At 31.9% G+C, this 17,776-nt stretch overlaps 1 protein-coding gene across 1 annotated transcript; it reads right to left on the bottom strand.

Annotated features, from left to right (window-relative positions):
* Positions 1 to 6,410: 6,410 nt before the first annotated feature.
* Positions 6,411 to 9,043, bottom strand: LOC133189036 (short-chain collagen C4-like). The gene is made up of 4 exons (XM_061324478.1): positions 8,851 to 9,043; positions 8,644 to 8,724; positions 8,277 to 8,513; positions 6,411 to 6,652 (listed from the first exon to the last, which is right to left on the bottom strand). The coding sequence occupies exons 1-4, from the start codon at positions 9,041 to 9,043 to the stop codon at positions 6,411 to 6,413; spliced, it is 753 nt and encodes a 250-aa protein (XP_061180462.1).
* Between the last annotated feature and the right edge of the window lie 8,733 nt (positions 9,044 to 17,776).

Genomic DNA, 17,776 nt, shown 5'->3' with positions numbered 1-17,776 from the left:
CTTACAATCATTTCAAGGTGAACTTTGCTCATAATGGCTCGCAAAATCTTCATTCCTTCTTTTTCTTTTAACTCAATTGCCTTAAACAAATAATTATATACAAAAATTTAAAAAAAATTGGAAAAGGCGATTACATGTACATGTATAATGCGAATTAATTGTGTAACCTATTATTATCATTAACATCCCAATAAAGCATAAATAGTAAAGGCTACATATATAATGGCCAGAAAATGTCACCAATAAATATATTAAGTATACCTCCAGTCTTTCTTGTCTCTCTACTTCCTCAGCCCAATTATAAGAAAATTTTAAAATTTCCAGTTTGGTCTCCTGAAATAAGACAAAAAAATAACATAAACCGCAATTTATGCATAAATCACTTTTTTACTTTTTCAGAAAGAAATAGATAAATATAGTAACAATAAAAGATTACATAATATATCGACATTAAACATAAACTAAAGCTTTGGTGTGTACTTACTCCCTTGTCACTGAAATCCAGTATTTCACTGTAGTCCATTATTATAAATATTTCTACAAAAGAAATTGTAAAATAGTTTTCACTTATCACAGACAGTTGTAACTCAGAAAATTAAGCAAATATTACAAAGCTGTAATTCTCAGACTGACCTTTCTTTCTGCTTAGTTTCTTTGTTTATGGTGATGATTATGACGTCATGTACGTCAAATACCTATGACATCACAATCACATTTCGTTCATAACAAAAGAGAGGTATTCATATATAATTTTCCCCGTGTATTTCTTTTATTTACCATATTTTAAACAAATTTATCTCACATCAGAGTGTCCTTTTAAGTAAATGATACTCTTAATTCAAAGATTGCATTAATTCATTAAAAAAAAAAAATAATTGCTTGGTTTGATGTTGCTTCTGGTAGTAAACAAAATACACTTGTACCTTATAAAATCAAAATTTTGATGAAAAAACGTCAGTGGATATGAAAAAGTACTAATGATTTTTTTGAAATAATTATAGCAGTTTTGCACTCTAGAAAAGCTTGCCAGCTAGACCCAAATTAACCTGTTTTGTCTCAAAGTTGGGGGGGGGGGGTATGTTGGATTCAAACAAAAACTTTAACAGATTTATGAATTAATTTAACACCTACAATTTTTTTTTGTGGTAAAGACAAATGAAATATTGACTGTTAAGTCTGGTGGACATGGGCTTTTATAAAATAAAATTAAAAAAAAAAAACAAAAAAAACAAAAAAAAACCACTTGAAGACACCCACTTGACAGAACCTGTACTCTGCTGTTACTTGGGAGTACGTCATCGCTAAAAAAAAAAAAAAAAAAAAAAAAAAAAAAAAAAAAAAAAAAAACTCAATTTGAACTTCTAGTTAAAATTTGCCATTTCTTTAAATTACAGTAGGTTAAGGTGACAAATACTTCACAACGCGCATGCGTACATCGTGAGGAAGTATATAATGTCAGCATTTAATGAATACAATTTGAGTGATACAAACGGGTCAAAGACTTTTTCACTATATGGGAACGAGACCAAACAGGTTCTTTCTACCCAAAATGTCACTAATATATAATGAAGATGTGCCCACCCCAGCACTATTTGGTGTTTTCTTTTCATTCATTGAAGGCTTTGGGAACTGGTTAAAACTTCTCCCTTTTCCGTCGCGCGTTAATATAGTCATAATTCAGGATTAAAACAGCAACGTCCAGTTGATTTTAACTATATTCAACAACGTTCCGGTTGCTCGTCCGTTTTAAATGCAGCGGCGATGCGTTCAGAATAATAGACATTCATGCTGACTTCAAGCTCTAAATTGTGAGAAAAAAGTGAACCATTAACATTTGCTAGCATTCGCCTGTTTTCTCGTGACGTACATGTATACATGTGGCCAGGGCCCTTCGGGACTACATGTACCATACATGTATACGTTTACTTAGTCTTTGCATCGAGTCCATTTGCACTTAGTCCATGGACTCGAACGCCACGATCGTGCAATGTATGATTAAGCTACTGGTCATAGCTGCAGTGGTTTTCGTGCATTTAGTGGGGCATGCTAGGTACAATAGTGTACATAGAGAGAGAGAGAGAGAGAGAGAGAGAGAGCACTTACAACTACATGTAAACTACCAAACCCTATTTTCATATTTAAATTTAAAAGTTGAAAACCAATTGCTTTGAAATAATTCCGGACCTCTATGAGATACGTCGGTTGTTGCATGCATAATATCATTTGACGGTCTTGGGGGGGGGGGGGTTCAAACATGATAGCATATAAGGTCCGGCCTGCCTCTATAATAAAAAGTTCTTCCTCAGCATATGCAAATTACATTGCGTAAACTTCTGTCTTCTCTATTGATTCGAGAATATTTTTCTTTATTAGATTGAAGTAGTTGTTAGAACAGTGATTTCTCCAAGCTGAATGTACGAAACAAAAGGAAATATTACGTAAATAAGAAATCAATGCATAGAATTGTGAATGAATGGAGTTTCCTATCAGGAAAATGCTACTGGTGTCTTTTATACTTTAACTATTGTATTAACATATTAAATATTATTGACATTATTATAAAAAAAAATTAAAAAATTGTATACCTTCACCGACAGTTTGATCATTATGCAGTTTTCGTACAAGTCAAAGATTTCGCCAACAATGATCATTTCATTACAGAGTATCTTTCCTATCAACGTTCGGCATGCACTTCATAAAAATTTTGTATCTTTCGAAAGACATTTGTTGATATTATTGTATAATAACGATTATTGGAGGATCATAGTGATAGGTATTTGTGTTACGATGTACAAGCTCATATCCCGTTACTGTTTAGAAAACATGTCTGTATTGGGAGGATAATCACTTGAAAAAAAAAATTGAAGACCCAAATCCTCTGCTGTTTTTGTAACAATCGTTTCTAATCCCATTAAAGGTTGCTTATTATTCTTAATAGATATTGCCCCAAAGTTAAAAAGAAGATGTGAATTTATTGGCAAAATCAAATCAAATTAAGTGAGGCGTATTTGAACACTTTATATGATAAGAAAAAAAAAGATTGTAACTGATCTTGTATTTGGGGGTGGGGGTGGGGGTATTGTCTACCAAAATTATGCAGATACACGCAATAACAGTTTTTAAGTGTACGCACTGGTTTTGTAGCATAAACTTCCCTTCCGGAGAAACCGGCCCAGGTTACGGGCTGAAAGACCCCCCCTCGTGGAAAATATTGCCTGCCATAGAATCTCCCCTTAAACAAGAGACCCAAGGGCTTTAACCTTCACCTGAGTATAATACACACTGTACTGATAGCTAAAGCTATGTTCCAAAGAGCAAGAGAAAGAGGATAATCAGGGATCAACAGATAATTACACTGTATATAGTCTAGGACTTAGTAATAAATAGTAGAGTAGATCTATCTAGTTATGTAGATACCCGTACTCCCCACATGCTCATAAGAACATATTCCCCCTCATGTATGTACTCCAAATATGTTCAGGGAAGTATTTCATGTAAATACAATTAAGTAAAATTGTTGCAAAGCATCAAACCGACCGTAACAAAGTTTAGCATTTTAAAATTTTAAAAGTACTTTCATATCCAAGAAAGCACAAGATATTCAAAGCTAAAAGGGAGATCATTTTTATTTCAGACTGTCTTCAAAGCAAAAAAAAATAAAAAAATAAAAAATAAAAAAATTTAAAAAAAAAGAATAATAATAAATAAATAATAAATAAATAAATAAATAAATAAATAATAAAAATAAATAAATATTTAAATAAAATAAAAAATAAATAAAAGTAACATAATAAAAATAAATAAATAAAATAAATAAATAGAAATTTTATTGCATTTGTTCATCAAATTGATTCACCGATGTGATTAGTCTAAGTCAGTGATGAATGATAAGAATATTTTTTGTCTTCAAAATGAAGATGTAGGCCTATTTATATTCCGATCTCAAGATGAACCAGATGCTGATACCCTGGATCTTTGTCACGTGATGATGCCGATGATTTCTGCAGAGTAGGCTATGCTGCATGGCAAAATGTAGAAAAAATTATCCTTGTGTCATTCGCAGCTGTAGCATATTCAAAACATTTTTTTCACAGGTTGAACAACTTTTCCATTTTTATTCATCATGCACTTTTACAATCCGGAAAATCACGACGACTTACGTTCATATCTTACACACTCCCAGGTTGGGGAGTACCTATTGTAAACTCTTTTTATATAATCATAAATTAATAATTATCTGATGATAAATGAAAATTAAACTGAAACATAATAAACAATTAAGACTTAGTCGAAAGCAAGTTTTTTTTAATTTTTTTACTCATGATTTTATACATGTTATCATTAAAGAATTATTTTACTGAACTAATAGAAAAATAACGTCTTTTATGGAGTTGATATCCTGCATTGTGACGTCACCCTAATTGCACAGTGCGAAATCGATGTTCCTGTTTTTGCCTAATGACTGTGATCTTATGTTGGTTGTGATTCGGTGTCACATTTCAAAGATGAAGGTTATTGGACAAGTGAATTGTGAGATCATGTTAAGACCATAAACTTAGATCCTTGAAGAAAATGAATCAATATTTATATGTTGTTGATGACTACCAAGCAGTTTAAATAACCTGGACGCAGAGAAAAATTTTAAAGGACTTAAGCTATAACCAGAATTGGGAGAGGGAATATTCATTTTTATTATATACAATAATCAGTATACACTTGAATTCAAATACATGTAGCAACAACCAAGTTATCTCAGACTAATACTTGACCTTTACCATAAAACAGACGGCGTATACTGAGTGCATCCATTGCTCCATCCTCACAATGTCAAGGTTTTGTGATTTCGGAACTCCAAACAAACCCTTGACATAAGTTGGGCTAGAAAGCTACTATTTCATTTGTTCCTAGTCTAGGACTGGAACCAATCAAAAAACAGCTTTTATTGTAGGTAAGTTTTGTAAACAAATATGACTCGTCTTTAAAATGGAAAGTGTCGATATTGTAGGATTTGTGACTAGTTATATTAAATGAAACATCGGGGATTAATTTTTTGAAGATCGTCATCCTAACAGTAACAAAAGATATGCGCAGGAGTTGGACCATTTGAAAACTACAGATTTGAAAAATACATTCTCATTAGTTCGTTTATAATATTACCCATTACGTCATGTGTAACTACAACACCCAACTTTTAAATAGCGACTTATGTCAAGGGTTTGTGTGGAGTTCCGAAATCACAAAACCTTGACATTGTGAGGATGCCATTAATTGCTCATATACTGCCGTTTTTATTTTCAATATGTATTTTTTATAATGAAAATTAATGAAATGACAGCACGCGTTGAATATCTTTATGAATCAGTCATTTTTCTCATAGAATACTACATATAGTCATAAGGTACTGCTAACATCCTTCTCAAATTTTAATTTCATATTTTACAATCGTTACTAATAAAACACAAGTCACTGGTGAAGAGTACTTTATTCAAGTTAAAATAAAATATCAACATTAAGTTCGGGAAATACCTGATCTGATAAATAACCAATAATTTTTTTTTTCAATTTCTCATAATTCTTCACTTAAGGTAGTCCGATCCTCAGGTTCTGAAAATCAGCTTTTAAGTAATGGAAAATGCTCACAAAAATGTCTCCGATTTCACGTAGTAACGTGAATTTACCCGTGGTATTTCTTTAAAAGTTCATAATTATTGTTAATCATATTATGTAGGGAAAATTATCAAATCTCAAATTTATTTTCAGGAAATTCGAATAAAAACACCAGCTATGCATTTTCTAATAGAAAATTGATCAACAAGTATAATTAAGGATAGAAAAATAAAAGTATCCAGACAATTGGAGAAAATTGCAAATTGCGTCCTTTTTATGCTTATACAGTGTTTTAGTTCTTTTTACTTCAATTATTTATAATACATAATGTAAAAAAGCTTGTGCTTTCATTGCTAGACTTCACATATCACGTTTAATTTCATATCATGCTAATAAGCATTGGTATCTAATGCTAGACTAAAAGAAATTCAATTTCTCTAAAAATTATAATTCATATTTTTTTTCTTTTATGGAATACAAATGTCAAATTTTTATAAGACTGTTTCTAAGACTTCAAAGAATCTTGAATCATATTGAGATGCATAAAATGAAAATTGTTGCACAAAAAGATCTCAATTTCAAGCTCCATTTTAAGACTTTTTAAATGAAATGATAAATTTAAGAGTTATCCCTCCTGGCTGAGGATCGGATATCCTTAACTGTTTAAAATTTCTGCAAGTGGCAACTTTCACTTTACATCCCATTTGATAAACAACTGTCTGATATTTTGACAACTAATGCTAAGCTTTTCATACACAATTCAACATTATTAATGACATGTATCCCATTTTACGTATTTTGTATCATATGGAACAGACAGCACACACTAATTCCCTTCCTTCTACATATGGTGGACATTTCAGGGCGCCACAACGAGCCTCTACAGGATAAAACAGGTGGCCATTTCTACTTGTCTGGCCGCCATCTAAAACATCTGGTTGCTTGTCTACACATGTATATGTTGTCCCAGCATGCTGATTATAAAAACCCGCCATTAGATATCCTTGGTACTCTAATGTCCAGCCTCTATAACAGGTGTTTCTTGCTGTAAATAATAGTCAAAAGAAATATTTTTTTTTTATGTTTTTGGAAGTTTAATGGGTGTTGTTTTTTTTTTTAAATTGAACCAACACGTTAACAATTCGACATTAAGTTTTGTACAGTACAAAGTGACAAGAGAATAAAGTTAGAAAAAATATAAGATCAGTGGATGAAACATTAAATTATTCGATATAAAGTGTCCTGCTATTATTGTAGCTGGGCTATCAGAAAAAAAAAACCTTAGTACCCTGGGCACTAGTAATTATAGTTAGTTAATCAATGGGATATCCCGAAATGTCTACTGAGGCTTATCCTGACCTGGAGGTTATAAAACTTTTTGAGTACGTACTCCGTGCTCAAACTCATATTCCGTACTCCAAAACCATACTCATGCTCCAAACTTCCACTCTAAGTTGTGTATAAATTTTGAGTGTGTTTATGGTATCGGAGAACAGAGTTTGAGTTTGAGCACGGAGTATGTACTCAAAAAATTTTATAACCTCCAGGCCTGATTTCATAATTTTTTAATCTGTAAGATTTTGCCTATCAGCGAGTTCCTTGAAATTATTATAATTGTAATATGAGATATGAGTGAGTTCTCTGAATGACCTCTGCTTATATTATAATTTGGCTATAAGTGAAATCCCTGAATGTCACCTAATTAAGCAGTGAATATGACTATCCGTGATAACCATGGATTATCCTCTATTTATTATAATTTGTCTATCAGTGAGATCCTTACTTGTCAAATAATTCTTGGTCACCCGCGTGGCGCAGTGGTTGAAGCGTTTTCTCTAGAGTCGCGGGTTCGAATCCACTGCGGGACGTGGAGGCCGGTCCTTCGGAAGAGACCGTATAAGCCGAGGTCCCGTGTCGCAGTAGGTGCTGGCACGAAAAAGATCCCTCACTGCTCAATGGCCCTAAGTGCCGAGTATAGGTCAAAAATGTAAAGCCCTCCACCGGCATGTGGTGGCGTCTCCATATGAGTGAAAAATTCTCGAGAGGGACGTTAAACAACAACCACACAAACAAACATAGTTCTTGTAATTTGACTATCAGTGAGATCCCTAAATGCCATGTAATTCTTGTAATTTGACTATCAGTGAAATCCCTAAATGACGTGTAAGTCTTGTAATTTGACTATCAGTGAAATCCCTAAATGCCATGTAATTCTTGTAATTTGACTATCAGTGAGATCCCTAAATGACATGTAATTCTTGTAGTTTGATTTTCACTGAGATCTCTAAATGTCATGTAATTCTTGTTATTTGACTATCAGTGAGTTCCTTGAATGTCATGTAATTCTTGTAATTTGACTATCAGTGAGTTCCCAGAATGTCGTGTAATTCTTGTAATTTGACTATCAGTGAGATCAATAAAAGCTTCTTATAATTCAGCTTTTTGTGAGATCCATATATTTCCCGTAGTTATTTTTATACACCTATCAGTAATTTGTCTATCATTTGAGAGCTTTGAAGGTTATTTATTTTATTTGGTCAGTTTGTATATCTCACCTTGAAATGCTGTTACAATTATATAGCAGTAAACAGCATGTGAAGGCTTTCTTCAAACCATTGCATTAACCCCAGAAAAAATGTATGTTAAACACATTAGCCCTTTTCTCTTACCTGGAAATACTTTCACTACGGATCTACTTCGAACAAGACAAACAGCACAGGGTACATCATGATTATGGTACGAAGAAAGATAACCCGTGAAGGTATATGTTTGGTACTCCGCCCCGTATACATAAGCCCTATCCCCATCAATTCCATCCGTATAGATGTCCCACTCTGGATCCCTGGGTAAACAAAGAGTATCTACAGCCGCTCCTCTATCACCACCTTGTGACCCTCCAACAAATCCTATAATACATATGAACATATGTATTAATATATGTAATTATTCACATAAGTATTTACATATTTCAGAGTCTCCCCTCAACCTCCCCAAAATCTTAACGTAAAATCTAATGAAAAAAAGGCTTTCATTTACCAGAATAAACCAATTCTGCATTGGGAGGACACATTTTCTTTCCCCATCTTGTGTAAACACTGCTTCTATATCTTGTATCTGCTAAAAATTGAATAAAATATACAGTAATAATTGATGCAGTATTATTCGTAAATATATTAAATCTTAAAAGAAAGACGTATGATACATTTTTATCTCTCAACACCATACCGTCGTTTCGGAGACCACTGTTCACCTGCCCCTCCAATTTTTTCACAGCTTTTACGATTTCAGTAGTGAAGCTTTTGAATCCTTGTTTTAAAGCTTCTACCTGATGCGACACTTGTCCTGCTAAGTAACCCTGCAATATGTCTTTACAACTCCCGGACTGTATGTCCCCCTCTACCGTGTGAAGAAGCAACAGAATGCAGAACAGCTTCATCATCTGAGAAATAAAATGCATCTATAAGGCCATTCCAAGTTTTTTCTGTGTTTGGTGTCCGCGTGCGTCTAGGTTTTTGACACCCAATACCAGAAAAAACAAACAAAATCAGGAGTCCTGAAACTGATTATTCTGGTCAAAATCTTTTAATTCTGTCAATATCTCTAAGTATTTGTCTACAATATGTCATGTTAGGTTAACTTTAAGCATTCAATATCTTGATTTTGCTTAAGAATATATCTTTCTGTTAGAAAAATAGATTAATGAAGCCAAATCCTATGATTGACCTCATTTTTATGATAATATATTCTTTGTTTTATTTTTTGGTTTGTGTGTTTTTTACGAATAGGTAGGTAGGTTTTTGAAAGATGGGTAGACGCTAAACAGAGAAAAAACTTGGAATGGCCTAATGAAACTCGACTCGATATATACCAGTGAAATAAAAGACACCACAGAGTCTGCCAAATCCGTTTCATAATTGGATGTTTAACAGACTATAGACGAGAAAGGCGAACCAACAACTAAATTGTTTGATAGATAGATTTCAGACAATTGCATAGAAAAATCGACTGAAAAATACTCCATTTTTAATTTTTTCCCGCAAGAATAGACACTTTAACTTACGTTATTTTCTCTGATTTTTTTTTTTTTTCGGTAACAAAGAAAATATAGTTCTTTTGATATATATAAAAAAAAGAGAAAATGTTTTTGTATGTTGTATACAAGTAATTTTTTGTATAATGTATGATAAAAATGAATGCTGACAGTGTTTTCCTTTAATCCTACCAAAAATATATACGATTGCTTATTTATTAAGAGTAGATTTAAGAAACTAAACATGTTTAGCAACAACCACATATCTAAAGTTTAGAAATGACATGTGTTTTCACTCAAACTCAATAAAGGGATGCAAAGACCCAGTGACATCATTCATAAAATAGATAATAAGAAAAAAGAAAAACATTGATTGATATTTAAACATCAATGATTCAACATTACAAAAAATTTAATTTTTTTTTTCAACAAGAATTGATGGGTTTTTGAGTTGTGACGTTTTCAAGTTACGACATTTTATCATAAAATTTAGATGTAAAATGTACGTTACCAGGGGGTTTCATTACTTTTCAGTGGCTTTACACAAAACATAAGATTATTAATATCAAATTATAACAATGTATAATAAAACACTGTAGGAGTTTAATAACTAAGGAATACTTGGGATGGGATTTATTGTTAGTGATATACCCAATGTTTAAGTAATTGGTATTATTTTGACTTTTCCCTTTTTCAGGAATATAAAAATACTGCATGTTTTACACTCCACAAATAATTTATGTATGTCATACAAGAACAAATATAATACAATAAATATTGAAAATATGTGTTTTAATCTTCATTAAAAGAATACGGATTTCGCCAAACAAAATGCAATGTCAGCAAGTGATTTTGCCATTTAGTTTAAATAGAAATAAAATAAAATTACATAACATGATGAGAAATGTTTGTTACCACATTTCATATATGTTCGTTACTTATGAATATTGGACTAATTATGAAAAAATATCAAATTTTGAGAAGGAAACATCCATGATAAACATGATTATAAATGTGTGCATGCTTTCTGTACAGTAAATGGAGTGACAAAATGCCGTTTTGTAAATAATTTCAATAAATCAAGAATAATATTCAAAAACAATATTTATGACATCTTTTAAACATTGTGTTCACAGTGTATTGGTATTGCTTTAAATATATAAACAAATCAAAAATCAACTTATCATACATGTGGTACACTGTTTCTAATCCAATCAACTTCATAGCAGGATAAAGAAATAAAAAAAAATACTTCAATACGATATGATACTGAAAGTGAAATGTTCGTTACCATTTGTAACGAACATTTCTCTGTTTATTTTTGAGCATTACTATAAATAAACAGCACAAACATTGATGTCAAATTGTAAGCAGTAGTCTATTTATTCATTCTCAGTTGTTCTGTATAAATAAATATCATAATATTGTTCATTAATCACGGTACACATCAATGTATTGACCAACCTTGTCTTCAGCATGACGTATTTAAGAAATTGAATGTTTCACCTTCAACACTGACATTCAAATATTGTGGCGGGTTGTAACTTCTATCCTAAAAACGCTTAAAGTTGAGTTTTCTCGCCGTTTAAAGTGACGGAATTTAAAACTATGTAACGAACATTTCAGTAACGAACATTTCAAACAAGCACATACCATGGAATAGTGGTTCGAATGAAAGTAGGATTGCTGACCTAAATGTTATTGTTCTTTGCGACACACATTAGCTTTGTAATGAAATCACCAGCCTATGTGAAGATCGTACGTTTAGTTGCATGAATAAGATAACAAACATTTCATTGTTATTTCATCGCAAAAAGAAGGCAAAGTTACAGACTGAATTAAAATTATGCGATGAAAGTTGAAATGTAAATGTATTAAGAAAGGATGTCTGTGATGGTTAGTTTCATAAAACATTGCATTGCTTGTCTGTAGTTATATCTGTCTGGATAAGTAACGATCAAAATAATTTTATTAGGCGATGTTAATCTTGTGTCTTATTTGGCGACATCGCTTTAAAATCAAATACAGAACATTAAATCAGTCAAAAACACCGATGTTATTTTTAGTTTTCAGAACTTTGATATGTTTAATCTTAAATGATGATATTTTTTACGATTTCTTTCCTTTAAGTTTTAAAATTAAGCACCTTATGTCCATACTCTGTTACCGGCGACAATAACGAACATTTCAAAATGACACATTTGGAGGTAATTTACCCAAGTTTTAAAGTCAGACAGCTGTTACATAAGGGTTAGTTTAACAAGTCTGCAAATATTAAAATAGCATTCAATTATTTGAAATGTAATGTATAATTTGAAAATATTTCACAAGCGACAGTAATTGGACCCTTTTATTGAGTTTGAGTGTTTAAGCTAAAAAAAATTACAAAATATGTTATACTTTGTAATTAGAATCTGAACTCAGATTTAACAATGAGATCTTAAAATAAAGTTACAATTAACTTACATTATAGTATATAAATGAAGACAAATATGCACGTTTTCACAAATGGAAAGTAATTCAGTAAGAGTGAGGAATGATGTTATATTTTTTATTCCTGCCAAAACTGAACAAGTTATACATAGCGGAAGTCAGTATTTTCAAACCCTATTGCCGTTTCATTTTATGTCTATAAATGTTATTCTAAAAATTCATTTTCTATTTAACATTGTACAACAGCTTCATTATTATTATAAAACAATTTGATGTCTTTTTTTCAGTGAATTACGACTATAAAAAATCTGTGGTTGCCAAACAACAAATCTTTATGATAAACGTGATTCTTCAACTTTTCTATCGTTAACTTCCCTTATTTTTATAGCAATATACCCTTAATACCTGCTAATGCAGATTAAGTCCCAGTTACTCTCTTCGATACTCAAAAGCATGCTCTACGTACGAACAATTTCTAAAACGAAGCAATCTTTTCCCAAACAAGTTGATGAAACAAGGATAACACTTGTCTAGTTTAAAGTATACATTTCGCAAGTTCTATGGTCGATGCAACGTCCCTGTCAGCAAATATAATCTATCATTAAGTCGAATGCTGACTGATATTTTTCATAGTAATTGTTAGGCCATTATTTACACACAGAGTTTTCTACAGATTTTTCCGTTTGCATGATCATGATAATGAGCACGCTTCGAGTGTGACCGGTTGGCTGGGGATGCTTACTCCTCCATGGGACTTGATCCCATCTCAGATGTTTTTAGAGGTTTGTTTTGCTCTGCTCCCGATTAGTATTGTTTCAATGTACCTTTGAGCTTGATAACTGTTCGTTGTCTCCATATTTCATGGATTCAAGGCAGGAATATATAACATGCCTAATTTAATATAATAAATATTATGGCCATTATGCTCTTTAAACTATCCAAGCAGATGTGGCATACTATGTGATGTCTTTATTTTGGGGTTGATTGGGATATTTATCGGGTCAATATATGACCATAACTATTGTACATGTAAATTTATTTTATAATGAATCAGATTGACTTTTACAAAGTCATTTTGTAGATGACCAATCAAAAGATATTTTTGAGTTCCAATTTTACTGAAGAAGCAGTTGTCTTTGATAATAAAAAGCCTAGTTTTTAATGTTTCATGAGGTATGATTGTATTAAATGTAGAAAAGTCATATGTTTTAATGTTACTTAATTTTGACATTAAAATCTATTTTCTCCATGACACATATGGCGAAAGAAATGTATGTATGACGTCAGATTTGGATTTATTACATGTATATTAATAATATATACAACTAAACAAAATGACAAAGACATGACCTCAGCTTTTCTATCATCATTTTTCCTTAATTATTTCCACTCTCACTTGTATATGGTGTTTATGTCTCTCAACTTATTCGATACTCAACAGCGTGCCTTGAGTACGATCAATTTTTAACCCGATACAGGCTACTGACAGATAAGTTGATGTTACAGGGATTTCAACAATCTCAGTAAAAGTCAGCATTTCGAAAATACTATGGTCGTTATAATGACCTCGTTAGCAAAGACAGCCTATCATTTGGTCGTAATTTGACTGACATATTTCAGACCAATTGTTAGGCTTTTCTTTTTAAAATGAATTTGACTGCGGACTACTCCGTCTGCATAATCAATACAAAGGGCTCAAGTCGGTCAGGTGTGACCGGTCGACAAGGGGTGCTTACTCCTCCTAGGCACCTGATCCAACTTTTGGAATTTCCAGGGGCCCATGTTTTGTGCCCTGTTAACTGAATTGTATTTCTCGGTCTTTCTTACTTTTCGTCATCCTCACCTATTTCATATAAAATTAATATGTGAATTGACATCCATTGAATATGTTGTCCTTTATTTCTCATCAAATCCGATTGCTGCTATCAATCCATTTTCAGTAGACTGGTCAGAACCGGTTTTTGAAAGCTATCTGATCGAAAGATTTCTTACAAAATTGGCTTTTCCATCAATGCAACGTGCGGATAAATAAAGAAATACAATGTTTTTCGTACTTTCAATGCCTTTAGATGAATACTTTATACAAAAATTAAATATAAATGATATAACGCCTTTGTTAATGTAGGACTTCACTGTTGCAATCACTACTTTCGCGGTTATGTATCTTTTTCTGCAATGTCAACAATTATCCCTGCATCAACAAAAAATAAAACATTTTTCTGTTTATAATGAAACCAAATTAGTAGTCACGTTAAGATATTTTTTGATATGTTTCTGACGCAATTCTTTATCCTATTACTATTCTGTGGAAAGTTTATACACTTTTGTGGCATTCATTATATAAAGCCCCTCTTTCAGTTCAAAGAATTTTACGAACTTAATTGTGAATGCTTGCTAGCAGCTTAATTTTTTTTTCAAAGAAACTGGAACATAAGTAAAGAGTGACTGCTATTTTTTGGATTATGATTTTTCCATTTTTTTTTTAAATATTAGTATAAGTTCAACACACTATTTAGCCATATTACCTTCTCTTGCGAACAATCCCAACAAGGTTTTCGATGACAAATGAAATTCAGATTTTTATCACCATAAATAAGAAAATCACGTCCATATTTTGACTCCAATTGCTATAAGTCGTCCACTGTTTGTAAAATGACAATAACACATAAGAAAGTGTCCACAAAGGATATAGTTCGTTTACCATGTTTACAGCGAAGAATATTTTATTGATCTATCAAATAGTCAATTAAACTACGGTCATTAATCTAATAAAAGTAATTTACTTGTAATTAATCCACAGTGTCACAAAGAAGACCTAGGTCGATCACAGTAGCATTCCATCTTTGTCTTATTTTTTTAAGTGGTAAGCTTTATAGGCAGCCTACAGCAACTTCCGGTCCAGTGCCACCTGACCGATAATGACAGATGCAATTGTAACCATAACTTAAAATATGCGGATCGAAATTACCTATTTTCTTTAGTCTATTTTTAGTGTGAGACTATGACAGATAGAGTCTGTGTTAATTAGAAAGACCTAAGCTGACCTACATCTTGTCATATTGGATCTGGTGCTGCTTACCACTGCAGTTGATTTAAAAATGTCTCATCGTGTATCCCACTGGTTTTATATATCAATTTAAATTATTGTAACTGTAGAAGAAACCGGAAACGTAAGTTTTATTTAGTGTAAAAAAGTACCTAAATTTAATTTACATTTTTTTGGACATGTATAAAAGCACAATTATTTATAACATTATTCACGATCAACTAAACGCTGGAATTTAAGAAACATGGGTAATTTTGCTATATCTGTTACGGATTTGCATAGCTACACATCTATTTAAAGTTCATTAGCATAAACATGAAAAAGAAAATAACTGGGACTAAGGGCAAAATTGATTATTTTAGCCCAGAAGGCTTGAAATATTGCCCAACGCGGAGCGTCGGGCAATATTATCTTCCCCAAGGGGTTTACACAATCAACGTGCCTGAAAACAGTCAATAATAGTTTTGTTATATAAAAACAAAACAAATCAAAAAGATAAAAAGAGTACGTGGAATATCTTATCTATAGATTGTTTCAACGAGTTGAGCGGAGCATTCTTCTTAGGTAATATATGAACTCCAATATCAGCTAAGAGCAATTAAAGTTCTTAATCTTGTTGACGTTTCTTACTTTTATTAGTGCTTTTTTTTTTCCCTTAAAATCTCTTTCTCTGTCATTAGTATTTGATCTTTTCACTCTCATGGACATACGGATACGGATAGGAATAAACTATTTCGACATAAAAGTTTATACGAGGGTCGTTCAATAAGTAATGCAACAAACAGTATATCACAGAAAATGTAAATATATGTTATTTTATTTTTGCACAGTTGAAATGTTCAATTGAAGAGCTCCTGATTATAGAAAACCCCATAATTTTTCCTATTGACCTCGCAAAGAAATTCACTTTTAAAGTATGCATGGTCACTACACTGAGCTGAAAACTGTTTAAAATGATCTCTGCCAAGAAGATGAAAATGAGAGCGTGTGTGAAAACTTTGTTTCTTTACATAAATTGCCGAAGAACTCATATTAAAGATATGACTTTCATATGTGGAAAGAAAAGTCTTTATAGTTTTCAGATTGATTCAGAAAATTAGAAGTAAAAAAGGAGGGTTAAAATATAATAGACAAACTGGTCGATTGAAATTTGTAGGGATACCAAAAATTATCGATGCAATGTACAACATGATATCTGAAAATGTCAGATTTACATCGAAAGACATTGCTAGAACACTAAGCATTTCATCGTCATAACATTTTATAGCATCCTGACAACGGAAATGAATATAATAATATTTCCTATTATTTAGATATGTGCCTTGTTTTGTTAAAATTGCCTAAGAGAAAAATACGCATTAAATGTGCTTATGGTCTACTTTAAAACAGATATTTTAACAAAATTTAAGGTTTGTTAATTTTGCGTGATGAATGACGAAACATGGGTGCACATCTATAGCTAAAAAGGAAGATCAATAGTAAAATGTGGAATCAAAGAAAAAGCTGTCATTCATATTATTGTAAAGAGAAGAGAAAGCTTTAAGCATGGCTAATTAGTTTTCATTTTTTTCAAGAGGTCCAGTAAAACATGTAGATACACTCAAAGGAAGGACCACCAATGATAACTTTTATGTTCAAATTGCAATGAAGAAAGATAAACAGATTTCCTGCAAAAGAAGTCCAAATACCGCCCCAGGGTAATTTTCTTGCACCTGGCGACGCCGCTGTAAATAAGCACAAAGAATTAAATGAAATTCTGAAGAAAAAAGTTTACAGAGCTTTGCAATCCCCCATATTCGCTAGATCTCAGCCATTGTGAGATCTTTTTATTCCAAAAATGCATGAAAGCAATCAAAGGAAGATTGTACAGTATTAGATATGTCATGGAAAGTGATATTCATCAGTGTCTTTAGGGTATCCCTAAAGATGGGTATACTGAGGTTTTCTGGGTACAAAGACATAAGAATGTGTAAAGGATAACAGGGAATGCTTTGAGGGATAGAAAATGTTTAGAATATATATTACACTCTTTTCTTACTTTCAGATGATTTATTACATTATTTATTGAATGACCCTCGTAAATGAAACCGATGACAATTAAATGGAATTCAATGTTCTGATGAGTTGAATGTTTCCGGTTATTTTCATGCTTTTCAATGACTGCAGAGTAGTCAGATACTGTAAGAGATGGTTACATCTGACCTAATGTCTTAAGTATGACATACACAATTTTGCAGAACAAACTGATATTAATATTCTAATCTTAAAAACATGGGTTGGATTGTGCTTTCGTAGTTCTTTTCCTAAAATGTGAAAACATCTAGAAGGAACAATTAGAAATGGACAATTTATCTATCTCAATTTATTCTCTATAAAGCAGTTTGAGATAAAGATAATCTCCTTCGGCTATATATATAATATTGAAGCTTTACTTACATACGCTTACTTCAAAGGTTAGTTAGTCGGGTCTTAACGTCGATATACATTCTAACTATATGGAAGTGAATATCGATGTCAGAAATAAATGTTTTTATATTGCTTGGATGAATACAGGGCAAGAAAAAAGGTAAATAAAAAAGTATGTTTTTAATAATTAAATTGAATACTTTGTAAGTACAAAAAGTAATGAAAACACTTTCGGTTTATATTTATTTTATTAT

The sequence above is a fragment of the Saccostrea echinata genome, unplaced genomic scaffold, assembly GCF_033153115.1.
Source record: "Saccostrea echinata isolate AGI-Se365-2 ecotype Australia unplaced genomic scaffold, CSIRO_AGI_Sech_v1 ptg000016l, whole genome shotgun sequence".
Taxonomy (NCBI): domain Eukaryota; kingdom Metazoa; phylum Mollusca; class Bivalvia; order Ostreida; family Ostreidae; genus Saccostrea; species Saccostrea echinata.
The sequence above is the reverse complement of the archived record's forward strand: the minus strand, read 5'-3'. Positions and strand labels throughout refer to the sequence as shown.

Excerpts from the sequence above, each read along its gene's own strand:
- LOC133189036 (XM_061324478.1), bottom strand. The coding sequence starts at position 9,043 with ATGAAGCTGTTCTGCATTCTGTTGCTTCTTCACACGGTAGAGGGGGAC. Across the intron at positions 8,725-8,850 it reads ATTGGAGGGGCAGGTGAACA|CAGATACAAGATATAGAAGC; the intron begins GTGGTCTCCGAA and ends TTCAATTTTTAG. Across the intron at positions 6,653-8,276 it reads CGTAGTGAAAGTATTTCCAG|CAAGAAACACCTGTTATAGA; the intron begins GTAAGAGAAAAG and ends TATTATTTACAG.